Source organism: Nipponia nippon, unplaced genomic scaffold, assembly GCF_047370975.1.
Source record: "Nipponia nippon isolate SJK-2023a ecotype South Korea unplaced genomic scaffold, ASM4737097v1 scaffold_33, whole genome shotgun sequence".
NCBI classification, from domain to species: Eukaryota; Metazoa; Chordata; class Aves; order Pelecaniformes; family Threskiornithidae; genus Nipponia; species Nipponia nippon.
The window spans coordinates 307,262-327,399 of NW_028262351.1; the positions used below are offsets into that span (position 1 = coordinate 307,262).

General features: G+C 45.3%; 1 protein-coding gene across 7 annotated transcripts in view; it reads right to left on the reverse strand.

The window, feature by feature from the left end:
• The window catches only part of LOC104013813 (BDNF/NT-3 growth factors receptor-like), a 219,604-nt gene that overhangs the window by 39,260 nt on the left and 160,206 nt on the right, over nt 1-20,138 (reverse strand). For all 7 annotated transcript variants that reach the window (XM_087770661.1, XM_087770660.1, XM_087770663.1 and 4 more), the window contains one exon: nt 17,358-17,592. In XM_087770661.1, the coding sequence (XP_087626787.1) occupies nt 17,358-17,592 (235 nt within the window). The remainder of the gene's footprint in view (nt 1-17,357; nt 17,593-20,138) is intronic.

Below are 20,138 nucleotides of genomic sequence, written 5' to 3' on the forward strand. Positions count from 1 at the left end.
ATTCATAGGTGAAGTTTTGGCTCCATTTTATATAAGACGATAATAATGCAAAGCCAAGTTATCTTGGTTCAAGTTCTTGAGCCTGCAAGATACTAAATCATTTTAGTTCTGGGGTTCTCATCTTTTGGCAAGCTTAGAAAGCTGTCCTGATAGCTTGTCAAGAATTTCAATACCATTCATGATGTCTAATATTGAAAAGGCCTCACAAGGGCATATGGGTTACAACTATATAAGCAACTGATTGTCCAGGTTGTTCTCTGGAACTGAGGCCAACTGGCACAGATTGCCCTAAGTCCCTGTTAATGACTTCCCTTTACCTCCACATCGAAGTAAGCTGCCGGGTGACCAGGTTCTCCATCAAATAGCCGAAGGACCCAGAAAGCAGTGAAGACATAAGTGACCTGCAGTATAGCACGCAGTATAACACGCTGCTTCCCTTCTTCACAAATTCTTCCCTATTCACAAATTGTGAACAGGGTTGGAATTGAGGACATGGCCCTGTTATGTGCTAAACATGTAAATAGCAGTCAAATAATGGCAGCACATGCAAAGAAGGCTTCATAGGGCTGGGCTGCTACTCACAAGCAATGATGAGCTGACTTTACAATCAGACTTCTGTAAAGCTCTCAAAACTCTGGTTCATAAAGTTCATAGAATTCTAGAATGGTTTGAGTTGGAAGGGACCTTCTAATCCTACCCCTCTGCCATGGGCAGGGATACCTTCCGCTAGACCAGGTTGCTCAAAGCCCTGTCCAAACTGACCTTGAACACCTCCAATGATGGGGCATCCGCAGCTTCTCTGGGCAACCTGTTCCAGTGTCTCACCACCCTCATCGTAAGAAACTTTTTCCTTACGTCAATCTAAATCTACCCTCTTCAGTTTAAAACCATTGCCCCTTGTCCTGTCACTACAGGCCTTGGTAAAAAGTCTCTCTCCATCTTTCTTATAAGCCCCCTTTAAGTATTGAAAGGCTGCAATAAGGTCTCCCCGGAGCCTTCTCTTCTCCAGGCTGAACAACCCCAACTCTCTCAGCCTTTCCTCATAGCAGAGGTGTTCCAGCCCTCTGACCATTTTTGTGGCCCTCCTCTGGACCCGCTCTAACAGGTCCATGTCTTTCTTGTACTGGGGACCCCAGAGCTGGACGCAATACTCCAGGTGGGGTCTCCCAAGAGCGGAGTAGAGGGGGAGAATCGCCTCCCTCGACCTGCTGGCCACGCTTCTTTTGATGCAGCCCAGGATACGATTGGCTTTCTGGGCTGCAAGCGCACATTGATGGCTCATGTCCAGTTTTTCATCCACCAGTACCCCCAAGTCCTTCTCTGTAGGGCTGGTCTCAATCCATCCATCCTCCAGCCTGTATTGATACCAGGGATTGCCCCGCCCCAGGTGCAGGACCTCGCACTTGGCCTTGTTGAACTTCATGAGGTTTGCACGGGCCCATTCCTCAAGCCTGTCAAGGTCCCCCTGGATGGCATCCTTTTGTCCAGCGAACCAACTGCACCATTTAGCTTGGTGTTATCTGCAATCTTGCTGAGGGTGCATTCAAATCCCACTGTCTATGTCGTTGATGAACATATATAGTATTGGTCCCAGTACGGACCCTTGAGGGACACCACTCACTAGTGGTTTCCACTTGGACACTGAGCCATTGACTGTAACTCTTTGGACACAGCCATCCGGCCAATTCCTTATTCATCTAACAGTCCATCCATCAAACCCATATCTCTCTGATTTAGTGGCCAGAATGTTGTGGGGGACCGTATCAAAGGCCTTACAAAAGTCTTGGTAGATGACATCCATAGCTCTTCCCTTGTCCACTTATGCAGTCCCTCCATCGTAGAAGACCACTAGATTAGTCAGGCACTATTTGCCCTTGGTGAAGTCCTGTTGGCTGTCTCTAATCACCTCCCTGTCTTCCATATCTTTCGACATATCTTCCAGGAGGATCTGTTCCATGACCTTACCGGGAACGGAGGTGAGGCTGACTGGTTGGTAGTTCCCAGGGTCCTCCTTTTTACCCTTTTTAAAAATGAGTGGGATATTTCCCTTTTCTCCAGTCACTGGGGACTTCACCTGACTGCCATGACTTTTCAAATATGATGGAGAGTGGCTTAGCGACTACATCAGCCAATTCCCTCAGGACCCTGGGATGCACGTCGTTGGGTCCCATGGACTTGTGTATGTTCAGGTTCCCCCCTTCCCTTCCCTTCCCTTCCCTTCCCTTCCCTTCCCTTCCCTTCCCTTCCCTTCCCTTCCCTTCCCTTCCCTTCCCTTCCCTTCCCTTCCCTTCCCTTGAGAGGAGAGAAGGACAAAGGGGATTGAGCCCTTGTTTGTTGTGTTTGTTTGTTTTCTTTCCTAAAGAGCTTATAAAATAAAGTTTAATTTACAGAGTACGTTGTCCTGCAAAAATTGACATATCCAAATGGTCCATGACATTTTATTGGTGTCAGAAGTGGGATCTCTCTTGGACACATTCTGTTGGCAGGCACAAGCTGCTTTGCTGTGCCTGTTGAGGCAATTGTTTTAGTGTGAGTGTAAGTGTGAGTGTAAGTAAGTGTGAGTGTAAAGATATTGTGTGTGTCTGCCATGGAGAAGAATGAAAAACTAGACACGGAATGGCAACACCTGGGAGAAAAATTTGAGAAAGAAGGGTGATGAAATCCCAGGTGGGATTTGTCCTGGGTTAAGAGCCACTGCACAAATGCTGATAATATTTGACATGAGTTTGTCAGGTTTGAGGTTGTTTGGCATGAGGTTGTCAGGCTTCTTGAAAATTAAGGAAGGGAAAAGGAAAAGATGCGATGTGCTGGCTACAAGGCGGTTGTCTTAGAGCAGCAACAGATATGACTGATGAATTGAAGGGGGAAAATATACAGTTGAAAAAGGAAAATGAGGCATAATGAGAATGGGAAGACAAGTCATGCAGGGACAAAATTTGCTCAGATAGGATGAGAACTCCATCATCTTAGTGAAGTTATATGCTAATTCCTGCTTTCTCAGATAAACAGCAAATGATCATATGACACTTCAACAGTGTCATTGTATTGAGTTTATGTGGCAAGGTTTTGGTAGTGGGGGGGCTACAGAGGTGGCTTCTGTGAGAAGATGTCAGAAGCTGCCCCCATATCAGACAGAGCCAGTTCTAGCTGGCTCCAAGACGGACTCACCGCTGGCCAAAGCTGAGCCAATCAGTGACATTGGTAGCACCTCTGTTATAACATATTTAAGAAAAGGTAAAAACTGCTGCACAACAGCAGCTGGAAGAGAGGAATGAGAATATGCGAGAGAAATAACTCTGCAGACACCAAGGTCAGTGAAAAAGGAGGGTGAGGAGGTGCTCCAGGTGCCAGAGCAAAGGTTCCCCTCCAGCCCGTGGTGAAGACCATAGTGAAGCAGGTTGTTCCCCCTGCAGCCCATGGAGGTTAACAGTGGAGCAGATATCCACCCTGCAGCCCATGGAGGATCCCACACCAGAGCAGGTGAATGTGCCCTGAAGGAAGCTGTGACCCCGTGGAGATCCTGTACTGGAGCAGGCTCCTGGCAGGAACTGTGGCCCCATGGAGAGGAGCCCATGCTGGAGCAGGTTTTCTGGCAGGACCTGTGGCCCTGTGGAGGACCCACACTGGAGCAGTCCATTCCTGAGGGACTGTACCCCATGGAAAGGACCCATGCTGGAGTAGTTAATGAAGAACTGTAGCCCATGGGAAGGACCCATGTTGGAGAACTTCATGAAGGACTGTCTCCCATTGCTGGGACCCCACACTGGAGCAGGGGAAGAGCGTGAGGAGGAAGGAGTGGCAGAGACAAAGTGTTATGAACTGACTGCAACCCCCATTCCCCATCCCCCTGTGCCGCTCAGGGGGAGGAGGTAGGAGGTTAGGAGTGAAGTTGAGCCTGGGAAGAAGGGAGGGGTGGGGGGAAGGTGTTTTTAGTTTTGTTTTATTTCTCACTATCCTACTCTGATTTTGATTGGCAATAAATTAAATTAATCTCCCCAAGTTGAGTCTATTTTGCCTGTGACGGTAATTGTATGTAATCTCCCTGTCCTTATCTTGACCCATGAGCTTTTCGTCGTATTTTCTCCCCCTGTCCCGTTGAGGAGGGGGAGTGATAGAGCAGCTTGGTGGGTACCTGGCAGCTAGCCAAGTTCAACCCACTACAGATGGCTTTTACCAGAAATATATTTTGGGTGTTAAAAAAAAACAGACTTAAATTGCTGTTAAGAGCTGAAAAATCTGTAATTAAAAAGAGCAATAAAGAATCTGTCATTAGCTAAGTTCAAATCATTTTATGAAATGCTTAAAGTCAATAGAGATTCTTCTATCTCCATATTTTTGTATATACAGTTCAAACAACTCATTTATGTTTTGCCAAACCTTCTTTTGGTTGTTCATAGATAATGGCTTTTTGGTTTGGTTTTTTTTGCTGTGTTGTAGAGCAGCATGCAGGTGACTAAATTTTTCTTTGAAATAGTGCCTCTTTCAACACCAGCAGATAGAAGAATATTTTCTTGATGCTGTGCAATTTAACAGCAACATTGATGGTTATTCCTCATATACTGATTTATTTAAAATCCTATTTACAACCCATTGATTTTATACTGAAAAGTGTGACTATGTTAGAGTAGTTCAAAAATGTAACTACCAAACCTTACCTGTAAGTGTGAACTGGTAAAATAATGGGAATGTGCACATGAACAGGCAATCTTTTCCCAAGCATACTGCTGTAGCACATAACAGTGAAGACAGAGATCCTTATAGTCCTGACTTGCAGATCTCATTCAACGGTACCATATGCAACAGTAAATGCTATTCACTGTGAGTACAGGAGAAAGAATTGAGTTCAAAAGTACTGCTGGGAAAATTGCCCTGTCTTGAGGATGACAATTTTATACAGGCATGTTAACATAAGTACAAGAGTTACTTGAATGAGCAAATTTGTTGAACAACACCCCCACACTCATTCAGCTAAATCATTCAGGCTGGCATTGAAGCATTTGCACTTAAATTCACCTCTCTCAAGTCTCACCCACTGCATCAAAGGAAGTTTTACCATTTATTTCTGGAGGGAAAAGGTTTTGCCATAGATATTCAGTACAGACCATCCACCGCTCACAGTCAACTAGAGCAGCAAATCAGTGAAGTAGAAAACCAGTTTATCAGTATTTCTAGAAGTGCCAAAGCACGATAGAAAAGGTTGCCCTTTTTTTTTTTTTTAATTTATAACTCTCAACTAACCTGTATTGAGAGCCTTGTGAAAGACATTGTATTCAAGGAGTTAGTGATCTTGGGCAAGTCATGCCTGCTCTGTAGGGCCTTGTACTTAAGGCTCAAGAAGCCTGTATGTTAGCATGAGTAGCCTCTGCTTGAATGCCCCATGCTGGCCTGTGCTGCGTGCTGGTGGATGTTATGACAGAGATAATAGTGCAACCTGTCAGGAGATAATATATGATTTTGTTTGTTAAACAAAATAAAAAGCACCACAGTATGGGAAGGAGGAGGAACCTCTTCACGGACAGGATCTACGCAGTGTGCTGTGGGAAAATCAGTCTGGAGTCCATCCGATGCGGCACAAAAGAGGGGTTACACTTAGTGTTAGTAACTGGAGATTCCTTACTGAGAGGCACTGAAGCACCCATTTGCTGTCCAGACAATTTCTCTGGAGAAGTCTGCTGCCTACCATGTTGTGGGGGACTGTATCAAAGGCCTTGGTGAAGTCCTGTTGGCTGTCTCTAATCACCTCCCTGTCTTCCATATCTTTCGACATATCTTCCAGGAGGATCTGTTCCATGACCTTACCGAGAACGGAGGTGAGGCTGACTGGTTGGTAGTTCCCAGGGTCCTCCTTTTTACCCTTTTTAAAAATGAGTGGGATATTTCCCTTTTCTCCAGACACTGGGGACTTCGCCTGACTGCCATGACTTTTCAAATATGATGGAGAGTGGCTTATAGCGACTAGTTCTTCTTTCTTTTTTATGAGGGGATAGTACATTTTCTTTAATCTTACTTTTTTTTCCAACATGCCAGTAGAAGCCCTTCTCATTATTCTTCTCATCCCTTGCCATATTCAGCTCCAGCTGTGCCTTAGCTTTCCTGATCCCATCCCTACTCATCCGGGCAGCGCCCCTATATTTTTCCTAGGATACGTGTCCCTGGTTCCACTGCCTGTGCATTTCCTTCTTACACTTTAGTTTAACTAAGAGGTCCTTACTGAGCCATGCTGGGTCTCCTGCCTTCCTTGCTCAATTTCTTACACGTGGGAATCAAGAGCTCTTGTGCTCTAAGAAAAATGTCCTTAAAGAGCTGCCAGCTCTCTTCTGTTCCTTTATCGCCAAGGGCAGTTTCCCATCCACTAATTCCTTAAACAACTGAAAGTTTGCTCTCCTAAAATTCAGAGTCTTGGCTCTACTCTTCACCTGGCCCATATCCCTCAAGACTGTGAATTCCACCAGGGCATGATCACTGCAGCCCTGGCTGCCACCAGTCTTGACCCCTCTAATTAGTTAATCTCTGTTGGTAAACAACAGGTCCATTAATGCTTCTCCTCTGGTTGGGCTGTCTATCACCTGGTTTAAGAAGTTATCCTCGATGCGCTCCAAGAGTCTCCTGGACTGCTTACAGCTTGCTGTGCTGCTTTTCCAGCAGACATCAGGGTGATTGAAGTCCTCCAGCAGGATCAGGGCCTGCAATCATGATGCTTCCTGTAGTTGAGGTAAGAATGCTTCGTCAACGGGCTCCCCTTGATCGGGGCGGCCTATGGTAAACACCAATCACAAGATTTCCTTTGTTGGCGTGACCCCTAATTTTTACCCATAAGCTCTCGACCTGTTCATCGCTGTTTTTCAAAGACAGCTCTGTGTGGTCAATCCATTCTTTAACATAGAGGGCAACCCACCCCCACCCCCCCTCCTTCCTTGCCTGTCCCTTCTGAACAGTTTATAGCCATTGATTGCAGCGCTCCAGTCATATGAGTCATCCCACCATGTTTCAGTGATAGCAATTAGGTCATAGCTTTCTAGCTGCACAGTGGCTTCCAGCTCCTGTTTGTTACCCATGCTGTGTGCATTGGTATAGAGGCACTTCAGCTGGGCTATTGACCATGTCACCTTTTTAGAGGAACAAGCCCCAATTCCTTTAAGGCATTTCACACGTGTTTCCCTGTTGGTTCCTAATACATCAGCAGCCCCTGACTCTTCTCTGTTGCTCAAAACTCCATCCCCTTTCCCCCTAAATCTAGTTTAAAGCATTCCTTATAATTCTGGCCAGCTTGTTGGCAAAGACCCTCTTGCCCCACTTGGTCAGGTGAATCCCATCAGCTCCCAACAGGCCTGGCTTCTCAAAGGTAGATCCATGACCAGAGAAGCCAAAACCTTGAGTATGGCATCAGTCACGCAGCCAGGCATTCACCTGTTCAATTCATCTCCTCCTTCCTGAAGCCCTTCCTCTGACTGGGAGGATAGAGGAGACCACCACCTGTGCTGCAGGTCCTTTTAACATTGCCCCGAGGGACATATAATCTCTTTTGATGGTTCTAAGTTGCCTCATCACAGTATCGTCAGACCCTATGTGGAATAGCTGAGTGGATGATAATCTGTAGGGTTCACCAGGCTCGGCAGCCTCAGTGATGTCACGAATGCAAGCTCCTGGTAGGCAGCAGACTTCTCCAGAGAAATTGTCTGGACAGCAAATGGGTGCTTCGGTGCCTCTCAGTAAGGAATCTCCAATTACTAATACTTCACATGCTTTTCTGGTGGCACTGGTTCTAATGCAGGTGGTTGATTGCATCAACTTTGCGTTGTCATCTTCTCCTGGATCCTGTCCATTACTCATGCGCTCTTCATTCTCCACCCCCAGAGCATCATATCTGTTACATAGGGGCACTTTATGGGAAGGGGGAAGATTCTTCCTTCTGCCCCGAGCAGAGACAAGGGTCCCGTCTCCTTCATCTCATGAGTTACTTGTGTCAGTCAGCTTGATGTTGAATTCAGGCTTATCTTCCCTTTGCACAGCCATAAGGCAAGGCTGTTGCTCAGCCTGGCACAGCACACAATACCATGTATCAATCTCCCGCTCACGTTCCCAGATACTGCGCTGCCTGTTGAGCTCCTCTTGCAACATAGCTACTTGTTTGAAGAGTTGTTCTAGCTAGGCACACTTGTAGCTATGACATCCACCACTACCTTCAGGTGCTAGGGGGACTTCCAGGTGCTGGAGCTCCATGTAGCTATTTCAGTCCTTGGGAGGTCTGTTTGGGTGGGGACATCATCATAGCTAGGCTGTAGTGCTTCTGTTTGGGTTTCAGCCTCAGCCTTGCAGTTGCAGCAAGTGGACACCATTTTCTTTCAGCAGGTCACAGTCTCCTTGTAGTTCTCAGGAAAAAAAGTCTCACTTATAAAATGGTAATTCTTTTGAAAGATGCCATCTTTCTAATTCTAATTCCCGGGAGACCTCAAGCTTCCAGGTAGGCTTGCACAGCCACCAGCTAGCTGGTGTGACCATCGGGACTGCAGCCTAAGCCTGCTGGTGAGCAAAGCAGGCAGCAGCCCGATAACTGACAGAGCGTGCTCCCCTTCCGTGCAAACTGCCAACACTGTTCCAAACAGACACCACTCCTTGTTTGGGCACCCTGCTCGCTGGTGCTCCCTAGGGGCCAGTTATACGCGGATTCTCCCGGTTTGAACTGGCTGCGGGGAATGCCGGCACCGCCCAACTCTCACCCACCCCTCTCGCAAGATCTGTCGCCTGCCAGCTGGTCCTTCCACACACACAGCCCAAGGGTGTCAGGGGCCTAGAAACCCCCTCAGACACACACCCCCCAGGGACCTCACAAGCCTTGAACTCCTCACAGCACACAGCAACAGCTGCTGCTGCTGCTGCTGCCACTGCTCAAGTTAATATCAATGCTTGAATCATTGGTTTCCTGCAATTTATATCCCTATGTGTGGTTATTTTTAAGAATGATTCAGTTTTGTGTATGTAATTTTTAAGGGACTTTTAAAGTTAATGAACATCTGTGCTAAGAGCTTTTTCAACAGAAAAGCTTGTGTCAGCTGTGGGTGATGTTGACTGTGTAAGCTTCCTGGTATTCTATATACGTGCATATGGAACCTAAGGCTCTTTAACCAAATTGGTCCCAAATACTAGTAAATTATCAAAGTTTTTAACAGAAGAAAACAGTGGGAAAATTTCCATTTGAAAATTTCCAAACGCTTTGGTTAAGCTTTTGACTGAATTATAATCAGAGCTTTTAGCTATACTGTGGGTCAATGGGAGGTCTGCATTTCCTGGCAACTGTTTCTGGGTGCTGCTTCTTTTCTCAAGGTGAACTGGCTTTTAGTGACTATCTCTTGATATCCTTAATGAGAAGCATGCTGGTGTAGATCTTGTGGGGGAGATTTCCAAAGGAATAAATAGACACCCAAATTCAATGGATAATTAAGTAATTGGTTACAGAAGCAAGTCCACTCTGCTCTAAATTTTGTTTTAATCAGCTCAATTTTTTACCCTAGTCATTAGATTTTCCCTTTCTTCCCTCTCCATACTTTCTGGTTTCACAGACTGAAGCAGAATGTGCTCCAGGAGCAGTGGGGCTAGTTTCACACTTGCACGTTTCATGTGAGAGGGGGCTTAAAATGTGGCAAAATAAAGTATGTCACAACCTACTCATTTTCTGTATTACTGTCCTGTCATTAACCCTGCAAGATAGAGTTCAGTAACAAATCACTGTTAAATGCATCCCACTACAGATGCTGGACATCTGATACTCCTTCTCCTAGCAATAATAAGGAAAACTTTCTCAGAATCTCCTCTTAGGATCTGTGTCAGTGAAAACAGATGGAAGCAAAGCTATAAGCAAGACTAATGACCCTGATGTGAAAATAATGAGAAAACTCCACTTGGGAAGTGACTGTATCTATAGCCACATTAAAAAACGATGGAACTATACTTGCTTGAGCCAAAGCTGAATTTGGCCTGTCTGTGTAGAATTGAGCGGGTCATGAAACTGTGATTCAAGAGAAAACACTGAGTCAGGAATTAGCTGGGGAAAGAGCATGCTTCCTGCACACAACAAAATATACTCCAGCATGGGCTAGTAGTAACAGGCATCAAGCTATATTGCTAATCCTTTAGCATCAGAATAACACTATGTCCTGGTGTATACAAGTTTCTAACTGCTGACATAGTGGTGGCCTTTAGGAAGCTCCTAAAAGCCCTCTAAAATCATTAGGCTTAATTCTGCTTGTGATTATGTTCGTGTAAGTTCAGAGTAACTGCACTGAATTCAAGGGAGCTAATTCAGATTTACATCTCTGTAGCTGGCCCATTATTTCCTGCATTTTTTCCAGTTGCACAAAATCACCTGTACACATTCTCCAGGGCTACTAGAACCCTCCGTCCTCCCTGCACTGCACATGATGCAATGAGCCTCTGATGGAGGAGGAGACCTGAAAAGTCTATGTAGGGAAGCAGATAGTTTCCTGAGCAACAGATGCAAAAATACCAACTAATAAAAAGCCTTCAAACTGTACCTTCAAACTGTGACAACTCAATGCACGCACCTACACGGATGCCTTGACAAGCTGCTTGACTTCTCAGCAACACTTTTGTGTTTTCTTGAATGCAACTTCTACCAAACTCCACCACACAGGTATTAAGCCCTGTAGTGACAGCTGAGACCTGCAGGTGTTTGCTGCTATTGTCCTTTCTGAATTGACAGACACTTGTTCCTCGCTGTAAACATTTGTATGTTGGTGCTTGCCTGGCTAGCTACAGCCCAAATAACGAGAAACCAGCCTTTTCTTTTTTTAGTCCATTGTTGTTATGCATTAATTCTCTTTGCAAATAGTCACTTGGTACTGGAAATTTTACTGGCATTATCTTTTAGCAAACATTTCATATAGAGAGACACCAGAAGACATGTATTATGCAGTTGCCATAAATACAGCACTGTACAATATTAGGTATTAGGCTCATAGATGAAAGAAGAACTGTGCCTAGTGGGCCAGATGCTCTTTGCCTTTTCAGTACTCTAATACTAATGTTATTTCACTGTCTTCAAAGCTGCTACTCTGGATTCACTGAGACAATCTACATCTTTTGCTCTCTTTAAATAGTAAATGAACAACAACAAACGTGGTACAAGATATGCAAGAGATATAAAGAGAAAACAGGTCACTGGACTTTATGCTGAACCATATCATCTTGGGTTCTTCTGCCCCATCTATGCCAGAAGTGGAAGAAATGGATTTGTGACTTCTAAACCTTCCCATCCCTTTTGGGCGAGTTGGGCCTAAAGGAAGATGGAAACCTCACTAATAGCCCCAGGCCTCTGACATATCCTTGCATGGTACGTACAAGTGGAGGCAAGGACTCCTTATTTCCTCCACTGTTCTTTGCACTATTACATAAAGGCAAATAAGTTATTTAATAGCTAAACAGGGATTACACAATTTAGCTCCTTAAATCTAAATCAGAAACAGAGTCTCTATGCCATACTGGACAGACATAAAGAAGTGCAAGGGTGAAATTGTGGTCCTAATGAAGTTGATGGCAAAGCTCTTGCTTACCCTGTTGAGATCACAGTTTCATCCAAAATCTTGGTTCAAGCCTGTGTCTGGCTGACCAGGCTGGATATTTAAAGTATATCCCTGTTTTGCCAAGTACTGGGGTGAGCTGATCTTCCTTTTTTTTTTTTTTTTTGAGCTTTTTGCTTATGATAAAGAAACACAGAAAAGTATTTTAAGACCAAATATTGAGCAAGCTCTTTCAAACTGGAATTGTAAGCCTAAAAAGGGTCTGAAATAGTATCTCTGCGTGCAAGAACAAATATTAGCAAAGCTTCAATGTCAATACTTTAAGCCACTGAACAGTGCAGATGAATCACGTTATTTGTATGTCCAAAGGAAAGATGGGAAACCCTAACTTTTGAGAGACAGGAGTCTAAACAACAAAAATCAGACATCAACAAAGTAAGTAAAAGACCCTACTGAACCTGAAACCTATATGCCCAGCTGAAAGGTTATTTCTCTCCCACTCTTCCCTGAAGCATCTCTTAAAAACTGAGCTGATTCAAAGTAAAATATCATTAACAATCTAACAGTGAACAAGGACTGGGGATCATCCTTATCTTAAAGAAGTAAACTACAAATAACCATCTTGGGCAAATCTAACATCATGACAGGGAGGCAGCATCTCAGAAAACTGATTCCAGTGTATTAATAAACATAACTACCAAACCATTTAGAATCATAGTATCGTTTAGGTTGGAAATGACCTTCAAGATCATCGAGTCCAACCGTTAACCTATCACTGCCAAGTCCACCACTAAACCATGTCCCTAAGCACCACAGTCTACACATCTTTTAAATACCTCCAGGGATGGGGACTCAACCACTTCCCTGGGCAGCCTGTTCCAATGCTTGACCACCCTTTTGGTGAAGAAGCTTTTACTAATATCCAACCTAAACCTCCCCTGGTGCAACTTGAGGCCATTTCCTCTCGTCCTATCTCTTCTTACTTGGGAGAAGAGACCGACCCCCACCTCACTATAACCTCCTTTCCGGTAGTTGTAGAGAGCAATAAGGTCTCCCCTCAGCCTCCTTTTCTCCAGACTAAACAACCCCAGCTCCATCAGCCGCTCCTCATATGACTTGTGCTCTAGACCCTTCACCAGCTTCGTTGACCTTCTTTGGACACACTCCAGCACCTCAATGTCCTTCTTGTAGTGAGGGGCCCAAAAATGAACACAGTATTCGAGGTGTGGCCTCACCAGTGCTGAGTAAAAAGGGACAGTCACGTCCCTAGTCCTGCTGGCCAGACTATTCCTGATACAAGCCAGGATGCTATTGGCCTTCTTGGCCACCTGGGCACAGTGCTGGTTCATGTTCAGCTGGCTTTCGACCAACACCCCCAGGTCCTTTACTGCCAGGCAGCTCTCCAGCCACTCTTCCCCAAGCCTGTAGCATTGCATGGGGTTGTTGTGACCCAAGTGCAGGACCCGGCACTTAGCCTTGTTGAATCTCATACAGTTGGTCCCGGCCCATTGATCCAGCCTGTCCAGGTCCCTCTGTAGGGCCTTCCTACCCTCCAGCAGATCAACACTCCCAGCCAACTTGGTGTCATCTGCAAACTTACTGAGGGTGCACGTGATCTCCTCGTCCAGATCATCGATAAAGATATGAAACAGAACTGGCCCCAATACTGAGCCCTGGGGAACACCACTTGTGACCGGCTGCCAACTGGATTTAACTCCATTCACCACCACTCTTTGGGCCCTGCCATCCAGTCAGCTTTTTTACCCAGCGAAGAGTACACTTGTCCAAGCCATGAGCAGACAGTTTCTCCAGGAGAATGCTGTGGGAAAACGTGTCAAAGGCTTTACTAAAGTCCAGGTAAATGACATCCACAGCCTTTCCCTCATCCACTAAGCAGGTCACCTTGTCATAGAAGGAGATCTGGTGAGTCAAGCAAGCCCTGCTTTTCATAAACTCATGCTGACTAGGCCTGATCACCTATTTGTCCCGTACGTGCCATGTGATGGCACTCAGGATGATCTGCTCCATAACCTTCCCCAGCACTAAAGTCAGGCTGACAGGCCTGTAGTTCCCCAGATCCTCCTTCCGGCCCTTCTTGTAGATGGGAGTCACATTTGTTAACTTCCAGTCAACTAGGACCTCCCCAGATAGACAGGGCTGCTGATAAATGATGGAAAGTGCCTTGGTGAGCACTTCTGCCACCAGCTCCCTCAGTACCCTTGGGTGGATCCCATCCGGTTCCATAAACTTGTGCATGTCTAAGTGGTGTAGCAGGTCGCTAACCATTTCCCCTTGGATTATGGGGGCTTCATTCTGCTCCCCGTCCCTGTCTTCCAGCTCAGGGGGCTGGGTATCCAGCAAACAATTGGTCTGACTATTAAAGACTGAGGCAAAGAAGGCATTAAGTACCTCAGCCTTTTCCTCATCCTTTTGTCACTGTTTTGTGATCGCTATGCCCAAGACGGCCTCCAACCATCACATCACCCACCAGGCCTTCTCTGTTCACAAACAACAGGTCCAATGGGGTGCCTTCCCTAGTTGGCTCTCTCACCAGCTGTGTCAGGAAGTTATCTTCCACACACTCCAGGAACCTCCTAGACTGTTTCCTCTCCGCTGTATTGTATTTCCAGCAGGCATCTGGTAAGTTGAAGTCCCCCACGAGAACAAGGCGTAGCGATTGTGAGACTTCCCCCAGCTGCTTATAGAATACTTCGTCTGCCTCTTTATCCTGGTTGGGTGGTCTATAACAGACTCCCACCATGATATCTGCCTTGTTGGCCTTCCCCCTGTTTCTTACCCATAAACACTCAACCCTATCATCACCACTGTTAAATTCTAGACAATGAAAACACTCCCTAACACACAGGGCTACCCCACCGCCTCTCCTTCCTTGCCTGTCCCTTCTGAAGAGTTTATAGCTGTCCATTGCAGCACTCCAGTTGTGCAAGTCATCCCACCATGTTTCTGTGATGGCAATTATATCATAGTTTTCCTGCTGCACAACGGCTTCCAGCTCCTCCTGTTTGTTGCCCATGCTGTGTGCATTGGCGTAGATGCACTTCAGTTGGGCTATTGCTCCTGCCACCTTGTTGGAAAATTGCTTCCATGTATGTGATTAAGCCTGAACAGTTAAAAAGGCTTATCCTGCTACAAACAATCAGGTATGGTAGGTCAGAACCATCCCAGTGTCATTGCTGACACTTTCATTACTTCGGTCTGCCATGGACATAATTCTCCAGGCAACCATCTGATAAGTCATAACAGCCTTGACTGTTTCATGACCAGCTGCTGACTAGCCCACATATGGCCCTAGCAAGGCAGGCCAAAATCTCATAGGCTTGACTCTAACTTCCAGTTTTTATCAGTGTGAAAGATGGTGGCAAGGCAGGCTGTGGCTCTGCTACTCTTCTTGTGCCAGCCAAAAGCCAGCTGGAGTGTGAGGGGCTGGAGAAATGGTCCTTCTTGGTTTTCTCACTGTGCAAAACAAACAGCAGCCCAAATTTAAGTTTCATATCTATGCATCATACTGCAAGCTACTCCATCAGCTTGGATGAAGCCATGCTACTTTACACTTTCATTCATCCCTTTGGGCACTTGTCTACCTCTTTCTCTCTTCATCCAGACTTTTGTCTTTTACTAACACCTTTCTCCACTTTCCTTTCCTGCCTTATTCCCTCTCTCACATCCATTATTGTACCCTTTTTATTGCTCACACTGTCCCTTTTCCTTCCTCTCTTCTCCCTGGTCCCCACTCAGCCTCCCTCAGCCTCTGGATAAGAGAAGACAAAGTGACAAAGAGAGAGGGAGATGTGGAAAAGTGACAAAGAGAAAGGGAGATGTGGGAAAAGGAATGAATGTTGATGATGGAGAGTCAGAGAGAAAGGAAACATGAGAAATGGAGTGTATCACTTGAATGAGGGGCTTTGAGAGGCACTCAAGCATCCCTCCCAATCCCATCCCCCAGAGTTTCCTCTGGTGAACCCCTGGTTTCTCCAAGTCACAGGTCAGGCAGGACAAAATCTTGGCCTTGTTCTAAACTCCTGCTTCATTAGGTGGAAGCTTTGCTCAAGTGGTCATGTGTCAGAATCAAGGACTAAACCCAGAGGTACATGAGCAGGTGAGATGATATTAGAGTCAATACTGTACCACATGCTTGTGCCAGGTTTCAGTTGTCCCCAGGAAGCCCTTAGGATTAGCTAGCTTCGAACCTTTTTTGTTGCATTTACTTTTTCTGCAGCAGGGAGTAATCTTTTTCTGTCAAGGCCTTTGCAAACATTTACTATTAAGCATGAACATTCATTCTGAAGTATAATGATGAACATGGTAAATAAATTCAGTCTTGTTGAAATACAGAACTGAGACATGCCCCAGGCCCAAAAGTATTGCTCATACAAAATCAAGAAACCCTGGCCTTTGGTGCTCACTGATGTCCTCTCAAATACAAATATAGTCAGAGATTACTACTCTGTATATTTATCCAAGTTATGAAATGAAGTCATGCTTGTTTTACATTGAAGAAATAGCTTGAAGTGCCAAATTTATAGAATAACAAAACCTAAGAATCTGGTTTGTATGTTTACTAAATACTAGGTGTGCTTTTTATAGAAGGGACAAAGAACAAAGGAAACTGCTACTTCTTAGCTATTAAAAGGGGAGTGAGAGAGTGGCTGGGTGGGTGTCTGGCAGCCAGCCAAGGTCAACCCACCACAAAAGGCGATCACTTTTCAGGCATTGCAGAAACACTGGTGCCAAGGGGACACTGTTCTTTTATAGACACAGCAGCCCGATTAAGGTGGCTAAGGAATAGGCCTTCATTTTATCTATAAGGAGTTCACTGGTAACAAGTAATGTGGGAGGCAGGTACAGAGAATGTGTTTAAAGATTCTGAGTAGCTTATGTTACAGGATACAGCTCTAGCATTTATAAACTAACAGCTTGGCCATGGATTGCCTCCCCCATGCTACAAAAACCTAATAGCTGCCACTCTTACTCCAGTTCCACCCATGAAGTTAACACACATGGTATTGAACAGCAAATGCTGTAAACTGCATGACTTGCCACATAGTACGAAGCCAGCATTAACAACAATAATCAGTGTACACGGTTCTGTCTATCCCAGAGATCCTAGAAGCCCTTTGCAAACTTCACAGATCATTTTATGACAACTGAGCTCAGGGAAAATGGCCAGGGCCAGAATATGAACAACCGCCATGGGCTATCCTTACCCACCACTGAGTTACAACCCTCACCAGAGTGACACAAAACAAATGTTCAGCCATAAACAGTAAGACTAAAGAACTGGCTTAAAGCAGGAAATGCTTGCTGTCAGCAAGTAAAATAACTGTTCCATCCAGTGCTGCTGACCATTATATCTATTTAAGTAAACTGAAACATTATACGATAACCAAAAGTTACAATTTCCATTTGTCTTACAAATGTATAAGAATATATGAGAGTTGGGTCAAATTTGATTACCTTCTCTTCCTTTTTATCTGCTGCTTCTTCACTACAGCCCAGCAAACATGCCAAATTTCTGCCCAGAGTAAAAAACTGTTGTATGATTTATTATTAGAAAATAAAGCCAACATATATAAACAACAGGACATGCCAATCTTATTCTGATTAACTCTCTCCAAATTTACCAAAACTAATGCCAAAACTGAGTAATTACCATGGGTATTTACTCAGAACCAGCTTCTCCATATGCCAGCCCCTAAATCATCTCACAGAGACTGTCCAGTGTAAAAGTAGAATCAGTCACATGAATGCAGTAAGATGACTGAACAAGACCGCAGTTATTACTGATTATAGCAGTTCACTTACCCTATAGTAGTCTGTGCTGTACACATCTCTAGACATCCCAAAATCCCCAATCTTCACCAGCAGGTTCGCACCAACCAGGCAATTCCGGGTAGCAAGATCCCGATGCACGAAGTGCTGTGATGCCAAGTAAACCATACCAGCTGCAATCTGCTGGGCAATGTGAAGCATCTGGGATTGAGTCAGTTCAGCAGGACGGTTGCCTTCTGCCATCAGTACTGCATCTGGTCCATGTGCCCTGCACCAAAATACAAGCCAATGAAGTAATAGGACACTTGTAAGATAGAGAAGTGAAAGGCGTTAGTGGGCCCTAAACCACAAAATTGTCTCACTCAAATATAATGACAAAAAGGGCTATAAATTCACTGGTGAAAAAGGGGAGAATTTGCCTCTTGAATTTTTTTCCTTTACTGTTTTCTTTCATGGTGAGAAAGACAGGTAATTTGAAGTGTGTCACGCAATGGGTAACATATTGCTTGGGGAAATAAGGCAGATGGTTTATAACAATATATCTCAGTCCTAAACCACCACCTTTCTCCTCTTCTGTTCCAGTAACTAACTTCCTAGCCAACTTCCTTCTCAGGTGCCATATGAGAAACAAGTGCAGCAATTTTAGATTTATACTTCTAATTTCCCATCCATATGCACAGCACGACACTGTTTTTGCTGATTTCACCACTGAGGGTGAGTTCTGCCCAACACAGGAATTCTCAACAATGGGAAGAGTTGGAACAAATAAAAAAGTCCAACTCCAGTGTAGTTGGAACTAGACTCCAACTAGACTCCAACTAGACTCCAACTAGTCTAGTTGGAACAACTAAAAAACTTCAGAAATAGGAGTTTTTCAAGATCCAGCAATCCTTAAAAGATATACTCATCAACTGACTCATGAGAAACTCCTACACATTCTAGGGCAAAGAAAGCCCTTCTCCATTTAGAAACCCCAACAAAGCACTATAACATGTGTGCCTCACCTATCTTAACAGTGTCACATCAGTGACATTGATGTGTCACAACAGTGTCACATACATATGTGACATCCTGGTACCTTGAGGATACAGGTATCAACATTGGGGTACTGAGGAAGCTGGAGGAAGTGCTCACCAAGCCACTTTCAATCGTTATCAGCAGTCCTGGCTAACCGGGGAGGCCCCAGTTGACTGCAGGTTAGAAAATGTGACGCCCATCTACAAGAAGGGCCGGAAGGAGGATCTGGGGAACTACAGGCCTGTCAGCCTGACTTTAGTGCTGGGGAAGGTTATGGAGCAGATCATCCTGAGTGCCATCACGTGGCATGTACAGGACAATCAGGTGATCAGGCCCAGTCAGCATGAGTTTATGAAAAGCAGGTCCTGCTTGACTCACCAGATCTCCTTCCATGACAAGGTGACCTGCTTAGTGGATGAGGGAAAGGCTGTGGATGTCATTTACCTGGACTTTAGTAAAGCCTTTGACACGTTTTCCCACAGCATTCTCCTGGAGAAACTGTCTGCTCATGGCTTGGACAAGTGTACTCTTCGCTGGGTAAAAAAGCTGACTGGATGGCAGGGCCCAAAGAGTGGTGGTGAATGGAGTTAAATCCAGTTGGCAGCCGGTCACAAGTGGTGTTCCCCAGGGCTCAGTATTGGGGCCAGTTCTGTTTCATATCTTTATCGATGATCTGGACGAGGAGATCACGTGCACCCTCAGTAAGTTTGCAGATGACACCAAGTTGGCTGGGAGTGTTGATCTGCTGGAGGGTAGGAAGGCCCTACAGAGGGACCTGGACAGGCTGGATCAATGGGCCGGGACCAACTGTATGAGGTTCAACAAGGCTAAGTGCCGGGTCCTGCACTTGGGTCACAACAACCCCATGCAATGCTACAGGCTTGGGGAAGAGTGGCTGGAGAGCTGCCTGGCAGTAAAGGACCTGGGGGTGTTGGTCGAAAGCCAGCTGAACATGAACCAGCACTGTGCCCAGGTGGCCAAGAAGGCCAATAGCATCCTGGCCTGTATCAGGAATAGTGTGGCCAGCAGGACTAGGGAAGTGATGGTCCCTTTTTTACTCAGCACTAGTGAGGCCGCACCTCGAATACTGTGTTCATTTTTGGGCCCCTCACTACAAGAAGGACATTGAGGTGCTGGAGTGTGTCCAAAGAAGGTCAACGAAGCTGGTGAAGGGTCTAGAGCACAAGTCTTATGAGGAGCGGCTGAGGGAGCTGGGGTTGTTTAGTCTGGAGAAAAGGAGGCTGAGGGGAGACCTTATTGCTCTCTACAACTACCTGAAAGGAGGTTGTAGCAAGGTGGGTGTCAGTCTCTTCTCCCAAGTAGCAAGTGATAGGACAAGAGGAAATGGCCTCAAGCTGCGCCAGGGGAGGTTTAGATTGGATATTAGGAAAAATTTCTTCACCGAAAGGGTTGTCAAGCATTGAAACAGGCTGCCCAGGGAAGTGGTTGAGTCCCCATCCCTGGAGGTATTTAAAAGACGTGTAGATGCGGTGCTTAGGGACATGGTTTAACGGTGGACTTCATAGTGTTAGTTTAACGGTTGGACTCGATGATCTTAAGGGTCTTTTCCAACCTAAATGATTCTATGATTCTATGATTCTATGCCTACATGTACCATTTTATGTCAAGCATTACTAGCCACTACTTAGCCAATTAATGAAGTCATCTGACAGTTATTCCTTATTTGATACACACTATAATATTCTGAATTGCTCTTTTTATCCATCCCATTTGTCTGGGTTTACAGAAGCCTGTTTTTATTGCTTTCCCACAGACTAATCTTTCATTGACCACCTC